Here is a 19,082-nt window from a genome sequence, read left to right as displayed (position 1 = left end):
CACACACAGTAACTAAACCTCACATACCCAAACACAACCTCACGCAATCAGTTCTTGTTATATATCACTTGAATCATAAGGAAAACTGTCACTTTCATCTTATGTGAGCAATGCTTTGAAAGCCATCACGAACCCCTGATGTTACGGAAGTGGTGTTAAAGACAAGGTATAGTCAAGGTAAATGATGATGTTGTGTTGTGAAGATTGAAATGTCTGTGGGAGGTGAACTGCACAGCTGTCTTCTCCTCATATTTGTGTTCTCATTATAAGAGAACATCTGTCCAGTTCTCCTGCTTTCTCTCTCTCTCCCTCTCTTCATCTCTCTTCTGTTACCCAGACAGCTTGTTAAACCTCTAATTTCTCTCTGTCACAAAAGAAAAGAACGACGGGAATATTTATATCTATAGAAGAAAGTGAGCACATCACTGGAGACACATGAAGTAATGATGATGTAATGCATGTCACCGTGCTAAATGTAAAAAAGCAAACAGAAGAAAAGATTGCAGTTACTGTCTCTCTCTCTCTCTCTCTCTCTCTCTCTCTCTGTGTGTGTGTGTGGTTTCTGTGTGTCTTGAAACATTAAGACACGAGACATGACATCTTCGATTGGTCGTGTTGTAATGCACATTTGTATCAAGACTGAAGTTATTGAACCTGAATCCTTTTCGTCGTTAATGTATGTTTTGCCGTGACATTCAACTCGAAAGTTATGATTTTCCAACTTCCTGTTTGAAAAGTTGGAATGAATGAAAGCCTGAATATGCTTGAGATAAAAGTCAAAATGATGAGAAATGTAACAGATATGATTTTGTATTAGGGAGATTAGGCGGATTGAAATGCATGAAATAGTTAAATTTGGCTGCACGAGTTCAAAAGATCATTTTCATTTGTCAAGCTGCTTAGAAACAATGTGCATTAAAATATGCACTGTGAACTGTTATAAATAAAAAAAATACGAGCCTCCATAAAACATGTATCCCTTTGCAGTTATTTTCCACATAATGAACTGCTTTTATAAGGATCATTTGAAAACTTTTACCAAACAACGTCCCCGCCTATCACAGCAGAGAATTAAAGTTAATGAAGTGTAACTGATACAGATTTCAGAAAGTTTCAACACAAATAACTTCAAGCTGTTCTGGGCTGTACACAAAACCATTTTCTAGACCAATTCAATCGAGTCAACTGTACGCCAAACCATTTAAAAGCCAAGAGTTGTGTAATCTCAAATTTGTTTCGCGTGACTGCTTTCTCCAGGCTCTCAGCAGCGTATTGGTTTCACATCAGTATCGCCCGGCTTTTAAAGAAACGGTTCAACCAAAAGTGAAAATTCTCTCATAAAGATGTCACACCTTTGGTTCTTCGATGTCTCAACACAAAATATCATATGAACTAGAGAGAAGACGCTAAAACCAACAAGATTTGAAGTTACTGACATTTTTTAGTTTAGTCATATTTATATTTTGGTTTAATGTTAGCAAATAATAAAATCTGAATCTTCTGAAAGGTTCTTTTTCTCGGTGTTGATGAATAGGTTTATATGGTGACAGGGTACTCCTACACTCAAGTGTGTCTCCTCACGTCACGGAGCACTGATGCTAATGGCGTATATAACAGCCCATCTGCAGATATCTCACAGATTGAGATGCTTCATTTTATGAGTTCAGAAATCAAGAAACATAATCTCATTTAAATCAGAAAAGGTCTAGGGCAATAGGTACAGATGCACATAAATGTATAAAATAAGATTGTTACGAGCATCGAAAGGAACGTGATGGGAGATTAAGGGCCACAACTCACATTAAGGGACAGATTTACTAAACAAGGCAAAATGGCGCAAGAGTGCAATTTCCAAAAAGTGCAGATGAGAGTGGACGTTACTGTGGGTGATTTACTAACTCTTCCCAAAAAGTTTGCATGTGAAGAGGGAACACCTACAAAAGCATTTGCAATAAGGTCAGTCGCAAATCAGATGCATCACGCCAAGGTTATTTTACTAAAATTAAAACTTAGAAAACGTTCCTGTTCATTGAAATCAAATCAAATATTCACCTACAAATTATTGGAAAAACTTAACCAGGAAGATTGTAAAGTTGCCACAAAAATAAACTAAAGTAAGTTTAAAGCAGTAAATTTATACTGAACAAAAACATAAAAAATGAATAAATCATATACAGCAGCATTAAAATAAACCAATAAATTATAAAATGACAAAAGCATATACCAAAATTGCTAAAACTTTAAATAAAAGTTAAAGGTGCAGCTTGTACAATTTTGCAGTAAAATTTCCCAAAACCACTTAGCTAGTGTTACATATTTTGTACAGCTGTGTCTTAACAATATCTCAAAAATTTCTAACCACTTGTAAATCGTGAGAATATCGCCACAGTGACACGGGGCTGTGCAGTTGCTTGTCAATGGCGTCATATCCGCGTTCCCCTTTGTTACCTTTACTGATGTAGAAAGCGCATGACAGCAGTGTCATGGACAAATGCGGAAGCAGTGTCTAGCATCTAGCAAAACACTAACTAAATATTAATAAAACTAAAATCAAAACTATAATTTTTAATGACGGATGATGACTTGGAAACGTGCCATAAGCAGCATCCTCTTTTCTTTGTCCTCTATGCATAACTGTTGCTTAGAGGTAGCCTATGAGTTATAGATGGTTTCATCTTAATAACATAAACAAATGTTACTCCGCATGCACACTTTTTGGACCCCAACTTACTAGACACATAGACAAACAATATATAACAACCAAAAGAAACCGAGAAGAATCGTTGCTTGGCTAAACTTGTCTCTCCAATATTTTGAATTTAGACTGCGATACCAAACTCAACCGCTAGATGTCAATGTACCATACAGTTTTTTTAAATGGGTCAAAACTTCAAGGCCCATTCAAAAAAAAATGTATAAAAAGGAAAATACAACAAAATTTAAAAAATCTTGTATTTCATGTAATTATTATACAATAAAATGATAATATTAATTATTATTAACTAGATTAAATAAAATATAAATTATTATATTATTAGACACAAGCCATACACAAAACGGAAGTTAACTGGGGGTCAGGGGCGGGCATGTCCGATGAAATGGTCTATAGTATAAGATGGATCAAATGACCTAAAAAAGAAAATAATTGCTCCAGATGGACCTAACATCAATTCTTTTTTCTAATATTCTCTATGTCAGGCCCGGAAGACCTATCGTTTCATACTGTCATGTGACCACGATAATATTAAGACAATTTTGCTATTGCGATAACACGATATCAATAATATTATTACATCCCTACCTAAGAGTCATTACATAATATACAGCGATACAGCCAGAGATGATGTTGGCTGGTGTGTGTGGGTTGTATGTGAGAGCGAGCATGCGTGCACAAACTGTACTGGTCAATGTCAAAAATAATTGGTTTGGGCTTAGTGTTAGTGACGTCACAACACCAGGAACAAGCTTAAAGAAAATAAATAAGGTCCGCTATGATGCTGACTACAAAGTATGCATACACAAATAGGCCATACACACACGCTCAATCACAAATATTGCTGACCCTCAGATTTTATTTAGCATGCATTGGCGAGACCCCTTAGAGGGATCTGAAGACCGGAGGGAGGAGAAGGAGATACCAGTGAAATGAGGGAGAGAAAAGCAGACATGATAGGAGCCAAAAAGAGGAGAGAAGAAACTGAAGATGATTTTTGTAAAGAGAAAAATGAAAGACAGCTTAAGGCGAGCCAATGCTGGAGAGTAAATAACTCAAATTAGTAACGCTAAGATCTTGAAGGAACAGTTTGGAAAGAAATTACAATTCTGTCATTGTTTACTCACTATACAGTATGTATTATTTCTTCGGCGGAACACAACGAAGATTGTTTAATGATCTTTAAACGGAATTAAATTGTGAAAATTCAAAACAATGACAGAAGAATTTGTTTTACCTTAATGCTTAATAAAGCTCATAAGAGCATTAGCAAACAAGTTTAAGTGGCCAAAATAATTAGCTGTTTTTGTCAGTATCACTGTCACATCTTTTTAAAATCAATTATTTATGTTTTTAGCTATCACTACAGCTTTTTATCCAGATACTGTTTTGATTTTGAAAATTATATGGTGTAATGTAAATTATATATAGAAATATTGGCGTCTAAGAATGTCTTCAATGAGGTTCAGTCCTTTTATTAAAAAGCTTGACTGAACTTGAACTATACTTTAAATTATGAGAAAATTGTAACTTTAAATTGTTCTGTTTTAAAAGAATCGTAAAGAACCGTTGACTTCCCCAGTACCTTTATGATACCCGAAAGGGGGAGAAGGAAATCATTCTTTCAATGAACCTTTCACTAAAGGGTTCTTTGGGGAACCAAAAATGTTTCTTCTATGGCATCACTGCAAATAACCTTTTATAGCATTTTTATGTGTGAGAGTGCTCAAAATTACAGCGTTTATTATGAAAACAATCAATAAATGTCATACTAAGCATCTCAACAATGTTCATCTTTCTCACGCACGCATTTGGTTTTCTTTTCCATGTATCAACACTTCCACCCACCCACCCACTCACTCATCTCGTTCTTTTTTTTTAATCTGCGCCATCAATCGTCACCTTCTGTAAAAGAACATTCTACTTTTCCCAGCGAGGGAGAGATGCGGTGGCTGGTTGCCATGGAAATTACCTTCTCTCATCCCAAAATGGCAAACGTCAACTGCCCTGATGCCTAAATTTGGGGACTGTATCACCAAGTTGTCAAAAAATATAACATTTATTTTAACATTTGATTTTATTATATCACCATAAATCCAACGATCACTCGCAGGCAGCATCGCAAAATTGCGTGGTTGGAATTACAGGTCTAGAGCTGTGGTGAAAAGCGTCGTTCCTTATTATTATGACCATGCATCAACCTTTTGATCAAAGTAAGCGAGCAGCATCCAGTGCATTCCATATGCGTTTTTCAATATATATACACAAATTCAATTTGACATCTTTTAGTTCGTCAAGAATATAAAGCGCTGTTTTTGCATGCTCTAGGACCCTGGGGAGTCAAATAAAACAACATATAACAAAAATAGGATAGCAAAAGTAGTCCTTAAAGTCCCTGTGAACTGGAAGTTGCGATCGTTTTTACTTCCGAATTCCGAGAGAAAATGAATTTAAAAAGAGAAAATGAGTGGGCGTGGCTTGCGTTTTTTACTGCGAATTGATTGGATGTATAAAAACAGCTGTTGCATTTTGAAATGAAACTAACAGCAGACTGACAGTTGAAGGGGAGGAGTTAACAGATGCTCCGCCCATGCCGTCGAATTTACGTCATTTGAGATTGGTCGTAATTTTAGTGCGGAAGTGCATTTTCAGATTATAACCAAAGATTATGAGAGTACCAGAATTTTAAAAAGAAAATGACCCACTTTAATAAACTATTTACTATAAACGCTACAATATTTAATGAAACAATAAGAATTGTCATTTTTAATTTCATTGGGACATTAAATGCAATGTGTGTTATTGACAGCAAGAATTTGACATTAAATCGATCTGAACATCACCACCTGTGTGGCGTCATTAACTAGATTGATCTCCGACAGAGTTACGGTTTCAGGAAACAGTCGTTACTACATCCTTAATTTCCCCAACGATGCATCGTACTATGGTTGTTAACCATTGAGTTATTTCGTTGTTCGGGAAACGCACCACACAGATTGATAAATCAGAGAGCGTGAAGTTACGGCTCTTTGCTTTTGCACCATTATTTGCTGGTTTCAGAATGACAAGCTTGTTTAGGAAGTTAAAACTAGAAACCCTTGTAAACCTGAGGGCACACGCAGACATGCATACAAAAAACATCTAAACTTATATAAATCCCATGGCCTTGCCCGTGTGTGGGAGAAAACAGAATGAAATCCACAATTCACACAAACACCAACAACACTTAACAACAGAAGCAGCAACTCTCTGTGTAACCATAAAAACATTCATGCAAAACCTGCACAAACTGTGCTTTCATCACTGCTTACAACTGTAATCCCAAAACCAATTAAAGTAAACATAATGGTGTGTTTTATAGCACCCATTCAATCTAACACGTATATAATAAAAATGTCCACAGTGTATTTTTTCTTTAGGTCCATTTATAAACATAGCCAAGTTAGAAAAGCTGAGCAAAATTGAATGTCAACAAGACGTCTCACGCACATTAACATCCAATATCGATAAGGAAAGCTTGTAGAGGCACAAAAGCTACATGCATGTCAATGGTAACACGTGATGCATTGAATTGCAGTTCGACACATTTGGAGCACAAGGCCTTTTAACTTGTGTGTGAATGTTGAGACGTAACTGTGAATCCTCACTCCTTAAAGCGTCTCTCTGACTGACTGTGTCTTACAAATGAAACACAATCGGATAGAAACGACACCCACAATTCATGATGTAAGCCAAAGAGCTCAGAGAGCGCATCCACCCACTCAAACTCACACACTCGCGGGCAGAAACACACACACGGAATCGGTTATATGTTATTGTGTTTCTCTCTCTCTTTGGCCTCCTTTGAAAAAACACTACAGGTTGTGTTTGAATGATGATGTCTGATCACTCGTCCCCTCTTTCTGTTCTTCAACCGAGGTACAACCTGAATTTATCTGTTTGCAAACATCAATTAACATTTATTAAGATCATTTAAAACAACCTTACAGTAACAATTTGAGGTAACACATAATTTTTTCATTCAAATAATTAGATGATATAGCAATGGATGGATCTAAACTTGTAACATCCTATTTTTATATATGCACATTTTTTACATATAAAACGTAATGAATTCCTGATTTTTCAATTAACAATCGATTCTGATATAGACTTCCTGTAATCAAAATGAAAGTTGCCAAACTTACTTCTAATATACCCAAGTCCAACCAGGTGCCTCATTTTTATATGTTAACATCTCAGTTTCATAAATCACATCATCTATTATTCAAGCTTCGGGTTTGACAGAAGCATTTCACACAGTCACCCTAATTTTAACTTTGCACCTTTTGCAACTTCTGACACACTAAGTTCTACCATCTGTCTGTTGCTAAACGATACCCAAAAATCTAATTAAAGGCAAGTCTACTTTATACTGTATATGACATCAAATTCAACACACCCCTGTCAAAGTCACCAATCTCTAAAGCAGTCGTTTTGAATTTGCTGTTATATTTAGAGCCAGTCTTAAGGATCATAGAGGGAATTTAACAACATAACTCGACTATAAAACTAAAGAACAGTTCCCAATAGGACTATTATGAGTTATTCTAGAACAGAATGCCTGTGTTGGACATCATTAGGATTTAAATGCATATTATTTTGGATCTTAAAGTCCTGTGATATATTTGACCTGTACAGCAGTAAGACATTAAAACAATACAATACAAGAGTATAAATAATAAATATCCAAAAGTAAGAACATATCATTGATATCATTATTCATTATTATGTTACATCTTGAACATTTTCCTTCTTGATGTTTTGAATAGAGATGAACGGTCTGCCAAACAAAAACACAAGAAAAGATGTCAATTCCTACCACGATACGATGGCGTTGATTTTTAGCTTTCCGGACGTTGTTGATGAAACGTCGGCCCATTTTTTTGGCGTACCACACGGACACGAACATCCTGCCGGTGCGCCGATCGCCGGCGAGTGTTCGACGGGTGCCGTTCCAAACGAGCAGCGCGCGCTCGAGGAAGAGACGCGCTTCTGCGCGGTGGCCACAGACTCCAAAGGGGCGTTCACGCAGCGCGTACTCGCGCTTAATAACAGCCCAGACGGAGCGCGATGAGTCGGAACAGAAGGCAGAGGTCTTCAAAAGTTTTTGACGTGCGGTTCTGATGACGCAGCGCTGGTGGCACGGAGCGAGATGCAAAGATGTCCATTTTACGCGCGCGTTACCAACAAAACGCGAACGAAATCCACTTCGCACACACAGCTACACAAGATGACGTGCGCTTCACAGACAGAGCTGAGTGTTTATAGTCCAGAGATATAACATGATTGAATCAAGTAGAAACGATTTTTGTCTTCTCGTTCAACAACTTTGCTGCAAAAAGATTCTGCTCAAAAGAAACGTGTCAGCTCAGCTACCGTATAGAAATGACGAGCTCAACGATGCTTCCCTTCATCAGAGGAGCGGAGGAGAGGGAGCTTGTGCTCAATAAATAAAACACACACACTTCACACAGCGAGAAAGAGAGAGAGATGCGCATCTTATCACACTATCTGACGAAACTGAGGTTGACGAAATGTGGGAAAATGTCACACGCCAAAAAAATGTTGGAACACTCTTAAAAGGAAAAGGCTCAAAAATGAACCTTTGGAGGTTCCTGGAGATTGCATCTGGGGGAACCTTAAAGGGATAGTTCATCCAAAAATGAAAAATCTGTCATCATTTACTAACCCTCAGGTTGTTTTAAACCTGTATAAATGTATTTGTTCCAACGAACAGAACACAGAAAGATATTTGGAAGAATGTAAGCAATTATCATCCTCTACCATAGTAAGGAAAAAAATGTGTTTTTCTGTTGAACACCAAATAAGGTATTTTGAAGAATTTATGAAAACATAGAGCACCTTTGACTACCATTTAATTCTTCTTACTAAGGTAGTCAATGATGTTCCGGAACTGAAATGACTAACATTCTTCCAAATAGCATGGGTATGAAATTTATGAATTTGTGAAATTATGAATGAACTATCCCTTTAAAGGTTCTTTTTTTCCCAATTGGAACCCTCTAAAGGTGCATTTAAGAAGGTTCCTATTGGAACCCCTTACTAGTCACCATGTCAGTAGTATTATTATTAAAAATATTGTTTTTATTATTATATTACACATTGTACTATCACAACATTTCATAACACGGACACAAAACCATGATTCTCCATTAAATATTTAATGACAAAAACACAAAATTACAATAAATTTTAATAAACATCGGATTGTGATGTGTAAAACTTTAACAAAGATATATAAACTAAAAATAAAGCAAAATTATAACAAAAATAAAGATATACAGTATATATGCATTTATTTAAACAAACAAAACTGCCCATTTTAATCTGTAATATCTGTACTGATCTGTGATCATTTACTCACCATCATATTCCAAACCCTCTGAATATCCTTCCTTAGCCGAGCAGGAGATAAAACAAATGTTTTTTGACTAGTGTTTTTGTATGTAAGTGAATGGTGACTTGGTCAGTCAGTTACAGTCTTCCTAACATCCGCCATATACAGAGAAACAGTCCTCAAACTGATGTGTGGAGTGCAGAGCTGTGTAAATCCCACCTGAATGATCGTTCAGTACTGTGGAGAGACAGCTTCACGATCACGGTCTGTGTTTGAAAAAGTGCAATAATAAGTACTACAAATACAACACAAAAAAATACATTAAAAAACATTGAATATTAACTTTTGCCCATCAGCTGCCACACTGCACTAATGTAGGCTTCACTTACACCTGACAGAAAGAAAACAAGATTAACAATAATACAAAACAATTAACTTTAACATCTTCAACTCTGTAATTTTACAGCTTAATGACACCGTAGATCACAGCAGAGGGATATGTCATCAGTAAACATCAAGATACCACAGTCTGAGGTAATGATAAGGATCCTTCATTCATGTTCATATTGCTATTATTGTGCATTGTCCAAAAAATATTTTGGTGTTTCAGCATCATCGTTTCAAGAAACTATAATAAATGAATCCCCTTAAAACAGACCAAAAATACTGAATAGAGAGAGGCAAAAAACCTGAATATAAATAATATGCTATGATGGCCTAATAAATGAAAAAGCTTCATGTATACCTTTATACTAATACAGAATAGCTCACCACTTTACTCAGATCTCTACAAAAGTTCACCATCGTGGACTTGATGTTTACATACCGTAAAGTGGGCTTTATGAGTGGACAGAACTGTGGAAACAGAACACCACTGATCACTGAAACTCATTTGTGTTATCTGCAGAACTCAGTATTCCTTCAGCCCATAATAAATAAATAAAATATCTCAATAAAAAATATTATTTACAGATTATGCATTTATCGATTTAGATCAAACATTACCTTTAGTGTGTTCTTTGTGGTTAGGCATAAATGGAAAGTCTCTGGACTCTTTGTACAGGTTGTGGGTTCCACATTAATGGCAACATGAGAGTTGAGAGACACATCTGGAAAACCACACATTCGACAGAAAACACATTGAATGATTAAAAGCTTTACAGTAAATAAGAACAAGAAATCAACAGATTGGTTTCAGTTTAATATTCAGTTTTGTCATATAAATAATCTCAATTAAGAGTAATGTTCACAAGTAAAGAGATTTCTGAAAATTCTGTCATCATTAACTTTCCCTCTCTTTGTTTCAAACTCGTATACATTTCTTTGTTCTGCTGAAGATATTTGGAAGAATGTCAGATCTCATCGCCTACTGACTCCCATGGTTTTTATTTTCCTACTATGGCAGTAAATGGGGGGTGAGATCTGACATTCTTCCAAATATCTTCCTGTGTGTTCAGCAAAACAAACAAATGTATACATGTTCAGAATCATAAGTTTTTGGGGTATCCCTTTAAAACATAAGACTACTGATGACTTAACGCAGCTGACCGACACAGAATGTATTAACATGTTAATATGTTATTAAGTTTAGTTCTTGTACCTACTGGACTGAATAAATTAGGCTTAAATAGTCACTAAATCAACACATAGTTTACCTAAATAAACAGAATTATATTACTGTATGTTCGTTGTGTCGCCATGAAGACTACAATAACTAACAGAGCTTCAGTCTGTATTTTAAAGTATTGTAACCACATCTTAACTTTAAAGTTACATTTCATTTGTTTTATTTCATGTTTTCAGAAAGGTCATAGTAAATTTGTTAAGTCTTACCTTAACATAGGTATTCAAGCACTTCCTCTGAGTTCCTTCAATCGCGCACCAGAGTTTGTAAGTGTCTTGAGCTGTGCCACGGGCGCGAGATACACTTGAACGCAAATCATCATTCGAGTCCAGTTGAAATATCCCCCTTCAGACCTCACAGCATCCCTGTCAAATACTTTACAGTTTCTGAACGTCTACATCGGTTCGTTCCGGGCTAATCTCACTCTATGTCCGACTATGAGCACAGTTTTCGATGTTATTTCCAAGTAGTATGTGTGAAGAAGCATTCCGAGTTTACTTAAACGTATCACTGGCTCTGGAAATCATAATTCTATGTCATTTTAGATGTTTGATATAAGTGAAAACGATTGGAAATGTTTTTCTCTGTTTTTTTCATGGGTAAATTAAATATTTATTGTTTTAGATGGTGGTGTCGTACTCTCAAAATGTTTTTATATGAATCTTTAGGCCATTTATAACTTATGTAAATGTAAACTAATGTAGCATTAAACTATGAAAATAAAATATATTATAAGAATGACAATAACAGTAACAACAAAACAGCAGAAAATAGTCCATATAGGGGATACTTATAGAACTTATAAGTTCAACTTTGAACCTTTTCGATTATTACAAGCTCACATTTGAACTTTAAAGTAATTTTTCTAACGCTAAAGGTTCAATCTCTTCTAGGAGTGTATTATTATATTTTTGGATATGCATCTTGGTGGTTGTCATGATACTGACAGCGAACCCAGATGCAGACCGCAGTTGCAACAAAAATACTTTTATTTCACACAAAAAACCCACGAGGGGGAAAAACATTAAAAAAAAAAACTTGAATAAAGGTTCACTTCTACAAGAACTGGCAACGCAGGAACAGGGCAAACTAAACCATTAGGTAAACAGAGACATTGAAATAACATCAAAGGAACGAACCAGCATTAAATGGGGAAAACTAACTAGGGGTACTAGGTGTGGGGAATGAAACACAAACGGGAAGAAAGACGGGGAAACGAGGGGGTGGGCCATAGACACTACAGGAACCATATAACAAAAATGCTAATATACACTCATTGTGTGTTGTTAAAGTTCGTTACACTGTACTTGTATGTGTGTAATGACAATAAATTGATTCCAAATCCTAAAAAGCCACAATTCTAACCTTTATCCCCATAATGAAGTCCCAGATGGCCAGAGAGCGTTTGATTTTTCTACAATTAATTAAAATATTGATGGCATGACCCTGGAGACTGGACAGTGAGTTTATGAAAGTTAAGCTTTAACGTGTAATCAAAATAAACCGTGCTCATAAACATCTGTTCAAATAGTAGCTTCACTTAGTGGAAAAGTTTTCTTTACGTCACGACTTGACAAGTGGATACGTGAAGCTTTCCAGGAGAATTATCACGTTCAGCTCGGCATTGTACAGGATCGTCCTGTGGGAAATTAGGCCTACAATAATGACCTGCTCTTAACTGCATTCCCTTGTACATAAATATTGTTAAAAGAGTTCGAGCTTAAAGCAGCTTTGTGGATCAGCAGAACAACGCAGTCATCTCTATAGCTCTCTCTGTGGAAAGCACAACGGTTTGTAATGTGCACAATGATGGTGACGTTCACACAAAAAAATGAAAATTCTGTCATCATTTACTCACCTTCGTGTCATTTTAAACCTGTATGACTTTCGTTCTTCCGAAGAACACAAAAGAAGATATTTTGAAGAATGTCGGTACCTGAACAGCGGCGGCCCCCATTTGCTTCAATCGTATGGACACAAAACCCATGCAAGTGAATGGGTGCCAACTTTCTTCAAAATATCTTCTAATGTGTTCCAAAGAAAAAAGAAAGTCATACAGATCTGAAATGGCAGGAGGGTGAGTAAACGATGGCAGAATTTTCCTTTTTGAGAGAAATATCACTTTAACCGCTGGCATAGGTAAAAAAAACAGCTCGACAAGTTCAGTATTGTGTGTGTTTGCATTATTAAAACAGAATGTCAGGCTTGTAGTTAGGATGATTTGAGCTGGATGAGCACACAATAGTGTTTTCCAGGGTGCACACACGGGTATTACGTAGCACACTCCAAGTTGACAGACTCGCCTAAATTAAATAAAACACGGGGTCTCTGCGTTTCTCTCCCTCCCCCACATTGTTTTCTCAATGCTTCTCTCTGCCTGCATTTTCATCTACGCTACCCACCCACTCTCTCTCACTCGCTCTTATCCACTCTCTCTCTCATCCACTCTCTCACATTGGATCCCCAGACCATTTGTCTCAGCAAAAGTCTGTGCAGTAATTACCTCAGAGCTGCAGGGACAACTTTAAACATTCATTAGTACCGAACCTTTGAACAGACACGGCATTCTCGCACACTCACACACACAACAGGAGATTTTTAGGTGAAAAAAGCAAATCAAACCATATACAAACACACATGTAAGGTTTAGGCAGTCAGTCCTGAAGACGCTGTCCCTACAGACGATCAGATACTGGGTCATTAAAGGGGTCATATGGCGCGAATACTTGTTTTGTCATTGGTGTCTTATAAGTTGCCTTTGCATGTATTAGACACGTAAAATTGCAAACATTTAAGTGTGGGAACAAAAGATGGATTCTATCTAAAAGCGATAGTTCACCCAGACCTGCCTGAAACACCTTGTTTAACCACACCCCCACAAATCTACATCAGTTCGTGGTATGATCGGACTTAAATCATCCAAATGTATACGCAAGTAAGGTGGATGTACCTGTCAGAACAATTGCTTTTGAACCTGATGTTCCAAATATGGTAAGAGGCGTTACATTTCCATCACACGCTTGCAGTATTCCACCAATCACTACGCACTGGTTAACTGGCCAATCATAGCACACCTCGCTTTTCAGAGCCATGAGCTTTGTAAAAGATCTGCGTGTTTAAGTGATGCGGTGCAAGGTGGAGATACAAACATGCACTGTATGTGGAAAATACAACGTTTTTGAACCTTAAATCGTGTAAACACATTGAATTACATCTAAAACAAACCATAATATTTGTTTTAGTCGTGTCATATGACCCTTTTAAGGCATTGCAATGCACTTGCTCAAGTATTTTGATGTGTGGTGTTGGTTGAAAAAAATAAGAAAGTTAGCTGTATTTTTTGACTTATTAATATTGCCTGAATAAAAAAAACTGCATTAGGGTTGATATTATTTGGAATGCACAATAAAAAAAACTTGATTTTTACTTCAAACTTCATTTTGGAACCAAACTCTTCATGCGTTTCCTTAGTTTGATGATAATTGAGTTACTCAGGTCTCTTCGTTGTACGTCTGTGGTTTTATCATCCACCAGAGGACAATCACAACTCAGGTAACATCACAGAAGCTGCACAACTTGAGTTATCGTTCATGTCTGCAGTACGGAAAGTGAGGCACAATATACGTGCTGGGTTTAAAAGCTTATGTGGTTGTAAGTACAAATAGCAAATTTGAATTTTTAAGGCAAAAAAATAAATGAAGACGTATTGTTGCATACAAGTACTGCGGATATGAGAAGAGATATAAAAATACAGTTTCTGATTGATTTCCCGCAGCATTTTTAATTGTAAGAATGACTATCAATGGCGACGTCACTGCACGCAATAAACCTGGCAAGTCTCAAACTTTAATGTAAACGGCATTTCTGTGTTGCTGGTTTATTGATATGCATGTAAACAAGTATAAACAGGTATCTCTTTTAAGCAGATTTTTGATATGTAAACGCCCTCATTTATATTAATAGGCTTAATAACCCCACAACAACACCCTGACTGTGGTGAGTTTTGTAAGACAAACATATTATTACATCATTTTTGTTATTTGGTACTGTAATGTCGCTGCCCGACCGAAAGTTTGTATCTACAAAACTGCTACTTTACAAAACACTGCATATCTGATATAATTAAATATCATATTGTCAAAGTTTAAAAGCTTTTTAAATATTTTTAATTAGTAAAATATTAGAAAAACCCACAAATATGAAGGGTGACAAAAAAATCATGAAAAACGGAGATACAAGGTTTCAATCGAACAGCAATGAACCACCAAGTTTTATTTTGATATAACTGAGCTACATGCTGACTGAATACATAATAAGACACAAAATATTGATTTGAAATATTTAGTTGTTTATCTGTAACCAATTTAAACCTTCCATGAAGGTGATAATATCATATTTAAATTTTTATTTTATAAATTTAATCTAAGGACCAATCAGAAACCAGATTCCAATCTACCGTGTAATGTAACAATGTTGACATTTTAATTAACTGTAGTTTGCTCATAAAATGGTCATTTATTTAGCATTACCCATTAATACAGTACATGAAGGTAAAGAGGCACTACTCTCTCTCTCTCTCTCTCTCTTTCTTCCAGCACTACTGTATATCCTAAAGTGCTGGTGATGCCCATGCAGGCATTATGGGATGCCCCACTGTCACACAGATGGACCTGCTGGCACATACATACACACTGGCACACTGACGTCCAGACTGAAGCGTTTACCACCTGGGCAATCTCTTGGTGACATACTTTTAGTTTGCAGTTTATAGGTGTTTTATTTCATTTGTGGAACACAAAAGAAGATATTTTGAGAAATGGTGCCGTGGTTTTGTGATTATAAAACGAAAGCCAATGTTGTTTGGTTACCAAAATTCTTTAAAATATATTCTTTTGATGAGTGTGTGTGTTCTTCACCCCTCAACACCAATAATCCTTTGTATAAATAGCTAAACTATAATTCAGGTCTGAAGTGTGAGGGGCTTAAATAATATGCATTATTAACTCTTTCATCCCTTGTGAACTCATTTGAGTCTCACCTCCATCCTTCACTCATTCCCGCAGCTCATCTCATCTAACATCATTTTCCCGCTGCGTTCCCCATCTGTCTCCCTGCGGCGCTTTAACATCTCTCTTCTTCAATCCATTTCTGGATTTTCATTATCTCAGCGCTTTATTTACACTCTTCTACGTTTGAAAACACCACGATAATTCATTTATTACATAACTCAAGGCTTCTCCCTTGAAGCACATATACAGTATACGGAATCCGTGCAAAGGCGTTTCTGTACCATTCAGTCTATACATATATGCAAATGCTCAAAGCAAAGCAATGCCCAATTAGAGCCCAAGTCTCAGACTTCTAGTGATGCATCTGTTCCTTAACTGTTCAGCGAAGCAATAACATCTCGCACTCCCTTTTACTGTTTTCTATGAAATAACCAAACATATTTTTCTCTGCATTAGGATTACATAATGATTCACCCCGAAATGTGCCCATGAAATGTTAAGACAGGAATAAAATGATCAGGGATCTTGTTGAAAATAAACGTCTGTGGCAAGTGAATAATGCCAACATTACAAAACGTTGTTTTCAGCCAGAAAGTTAAATAAAGTCATTATAATTGCTAAACCAAGACAATACAAGATGAATGCGTTGGCTAACAAAACAATAAAAAGATGTTTAAAATGACAGCATCCAAACTCTTGACTGTTCAAAGATGGCGGACACAACAACTGGAGCAGTCATAGATATATAGATAAATGTGGTTGTGACATAATCATTCAGTATCATTCGGTAAAGAACAGTGGATTTTTTATCTGTTTATCCATCTATCATGTGTGTGTGTGTGTTCGTGCGTCTTTTCTTCTCATGTCACTACCTCTCATCCTACAGCCTGTCCTTTAGAAATGGAAATCGAGAGCACGAAGGAAAGCACTTCACTCGTTCACTTGCCTCCTCGGCACTTCTTAAAGCTGTTAATATCAGCAGCAGCAGCAGCCATGTTGCTATGGAGACCAGAATCTCACTGTCTCAACCTCCTGTTTAATGTGTGCGTGTCCATAGGAAAGATAAATCCCAAATGAGATCACTTTAATGTCAACTGTATCTCCTTGACACCAACGACATTAAATGGACACTTATGGAAAGGAAACAGACACCTGCGTAAGCATCTTTCTTCTCAGATTCTTCTCATGAAAAAAAACAAGACCCCTGCAATCTCAGCTGTATCCCCGGTGGGCTTCTCAACAACGTCTTAGGGATTTAATAGCTCTAATATTACTGACACCCTACTGAATCCTTCCATCGGTGAATCATTTTTTACACACAAAAGTCATGAAACAGGCAAAGAGCCGAGATGACCTACTATATGACCAAACACTGTCCTCTACTGGCGGCATTAGGACACTGCGCTATTAAAAATGCAGTTGAAAATACATAATGTCAAAGTACAGTAAATAAAATTGCTGTTTTATTTAGGGGGAAACTTTTTCCAATTCCGCACACATACACGCAAACACAACCCAACACAAGTTGATGTGAAAATTCACATCACAGCTGAGAGACACCAAGCAGGGATAACAACGCTGTTCTGGGCACATCGAGGTGCTGTCAGAAATAATGGGCTGAAGCTGCAGAGAGAATATAAAAGTCTGTGTGTGTGTGTGCACGGGCGTGTGTTTTCAAGTTGATTCTCTGCACCGCAGTGATGATTCTGCTGATATTACTGCAGTGGATATGACAGCAAAAAGAAAATGATGACTTTATCCGCCTGAGAGATGCCGTGGAGAAATGTGATGGAGGACTATTTAAAAACAACCTGACATTAACTCTGCAAACTGGAAGCAGATGCGTATTAAAATAAGTCGTGACTGTTATGATGTCATATCAGGAAAAGAATAACCATGGCTGTGTTTTATCGCCGTGATGATGTCACGGTGGATGACATTGGACCGCATTATGTCAGCGGTGTCAAGAGGGATTGATTCCATCTCAATTGAACCTTGGGTGTTTCTCTAACGCAATAGGACACATCCCTGTGACGCTGCGTCCTTCCTTGAGCAGTCCTAAAGGTTATAGGGTTTCAGTCCTCCTCAACAACAGATGGTCTTGTAAGAGCGCATGGCCAGTCTTTCAATTATTTTGGTCCTGTCATTATACAGAAAGGTTTTGGAACGATATTAGCTAATTTATTAATGAGTATATGGAGAATGGTTTATCAAAAACTGTTAAGGATATTATTTTGGGGATATTATGATTCTGACTCTACTAAAAACAACGTTTGCTTTATTGTGAATTTCATTTATTTTCTTGGTAAATTGTACATAAATAAGTGCACATTTTCCAAAAACAGACCAATATTTCTGGTCTTCTGAAAAGATTTTAAGATGTACCTGGATTCTATTTCACCTTCATTAAATAAAAAAGCATTTAAAACGATTTCAGTTTGTTACCAGTTTATTTTATGTAGCGTAACTGATCTGATGTATAACCCGATTTCTTACCCTCATGTTTTTTTTTTTCTTCAGTACCAGTGTCTATGAGTTTTAGTAGTTTTTTTACCGTAGTAAAACTGTTTTAATAGATAGGTTGAACACCTCCTCCACAGAAGAATTTCAATGACTGCTTCTCTAGCCCCACACACTGGTTTGCGCATGACAGAACTGAAGTAACACAACACACACGAAGCAGATAGAGCGAGCAAGCAATAAACATGCCTTTAAAGATCGCAACACAGTCGCTGCATAACCTTCCTGCAAAAGCTTTTATCCACCGTTTGCAAAAAATGGAGGCTGTTTCGAAGTGTTTTGGGATTATTTCAGATGCTGGTTCATATCCATTAATTACCGGGAGTATCCCGTTTGTTTATTTAACATGGAAACTCTCATGGCATTTGAGACCTGCGATTGCAATCACGGGGCTCAAATTCTGACAGGTACGGATATTCAAATTCTGACAGGTACGGATATCATTAAACACCATACAACTATACAAAATGAACACAAAGCCTTGCCATCACATCCAGGAAATAAATCAGTAAATTTGAGTAAAATCACAGGCTTCACTCATCCCGTGCCAATGCGTCACATGAAATACAGATGTGGGGAAGTCCTTTATAAAACCACACGAGGTCCCCAGATAATACTAATCTGATTCGCCCTAATGCAAAAGACTGCAAAGTCTCTAACCAAATTCACAGAAGGCTCAAACTAAGTTAATATACAAACTGCTATCAAATCAAAGCAGTGGGCGTTTACTTACAAGTCTTCGTGGCGGCACGCCCATTAAAGCCCATTGCACATTGAGCATTTTGAGAGGCATTTTTAACAATTCAGAGACACGTA

General features: G+C 36.9%; 1 protein-coding gene across 5 annotated transcripts in view; it reads right to left on the bottom strand.

Annotated features, from left to right (window-relative positions):
* LOC130419149 (disks large homolog 4) overlaps positions 1-19,082 on the bottom strand; it is an 81,164-nt gene that overhangs the window by 21,209 nt on the left and 40,873 nt on the right. Inside the window, exon 1 of one of the 5 annotated variants that reach the window (XM_056745619.1) lies at positions 7,575-7,690. The exons of the other annotated variants lie outside the window; for them this stretch is intronic. Coding sequence (XP_056601597.1) covers positions 7,575-7,664 — 90 coding nt within the window. The 5' untranslated portion in view covers positions 7,665-7,690. Of the gene's footprint in view, positions 1-7,574; positions 7,691-19,082 lie in introns of those variants that run through there. 5 annotated transcript variants of the gene reach the window in all.

Source organism: Triplophysa dalaica, chromosome 4 (genome assembly GCF_015846415.1).
Source record: "Triplophysa dalaica isolate WHDGS20190420 chromosome 4, ASM1584641v1, whole genome shotgun sequence".
In the NCBI taxonomy this organism is placed as follows: Eukaryota; Metazoa; Chordata; class Actinopteri; order Cypriniformes; family Nemacheilidae; genus Triplophysa; species Triplophysa dalaica.
This window is presented reverse-complemented; position numbering and strand designations above follow the sequence as displayed.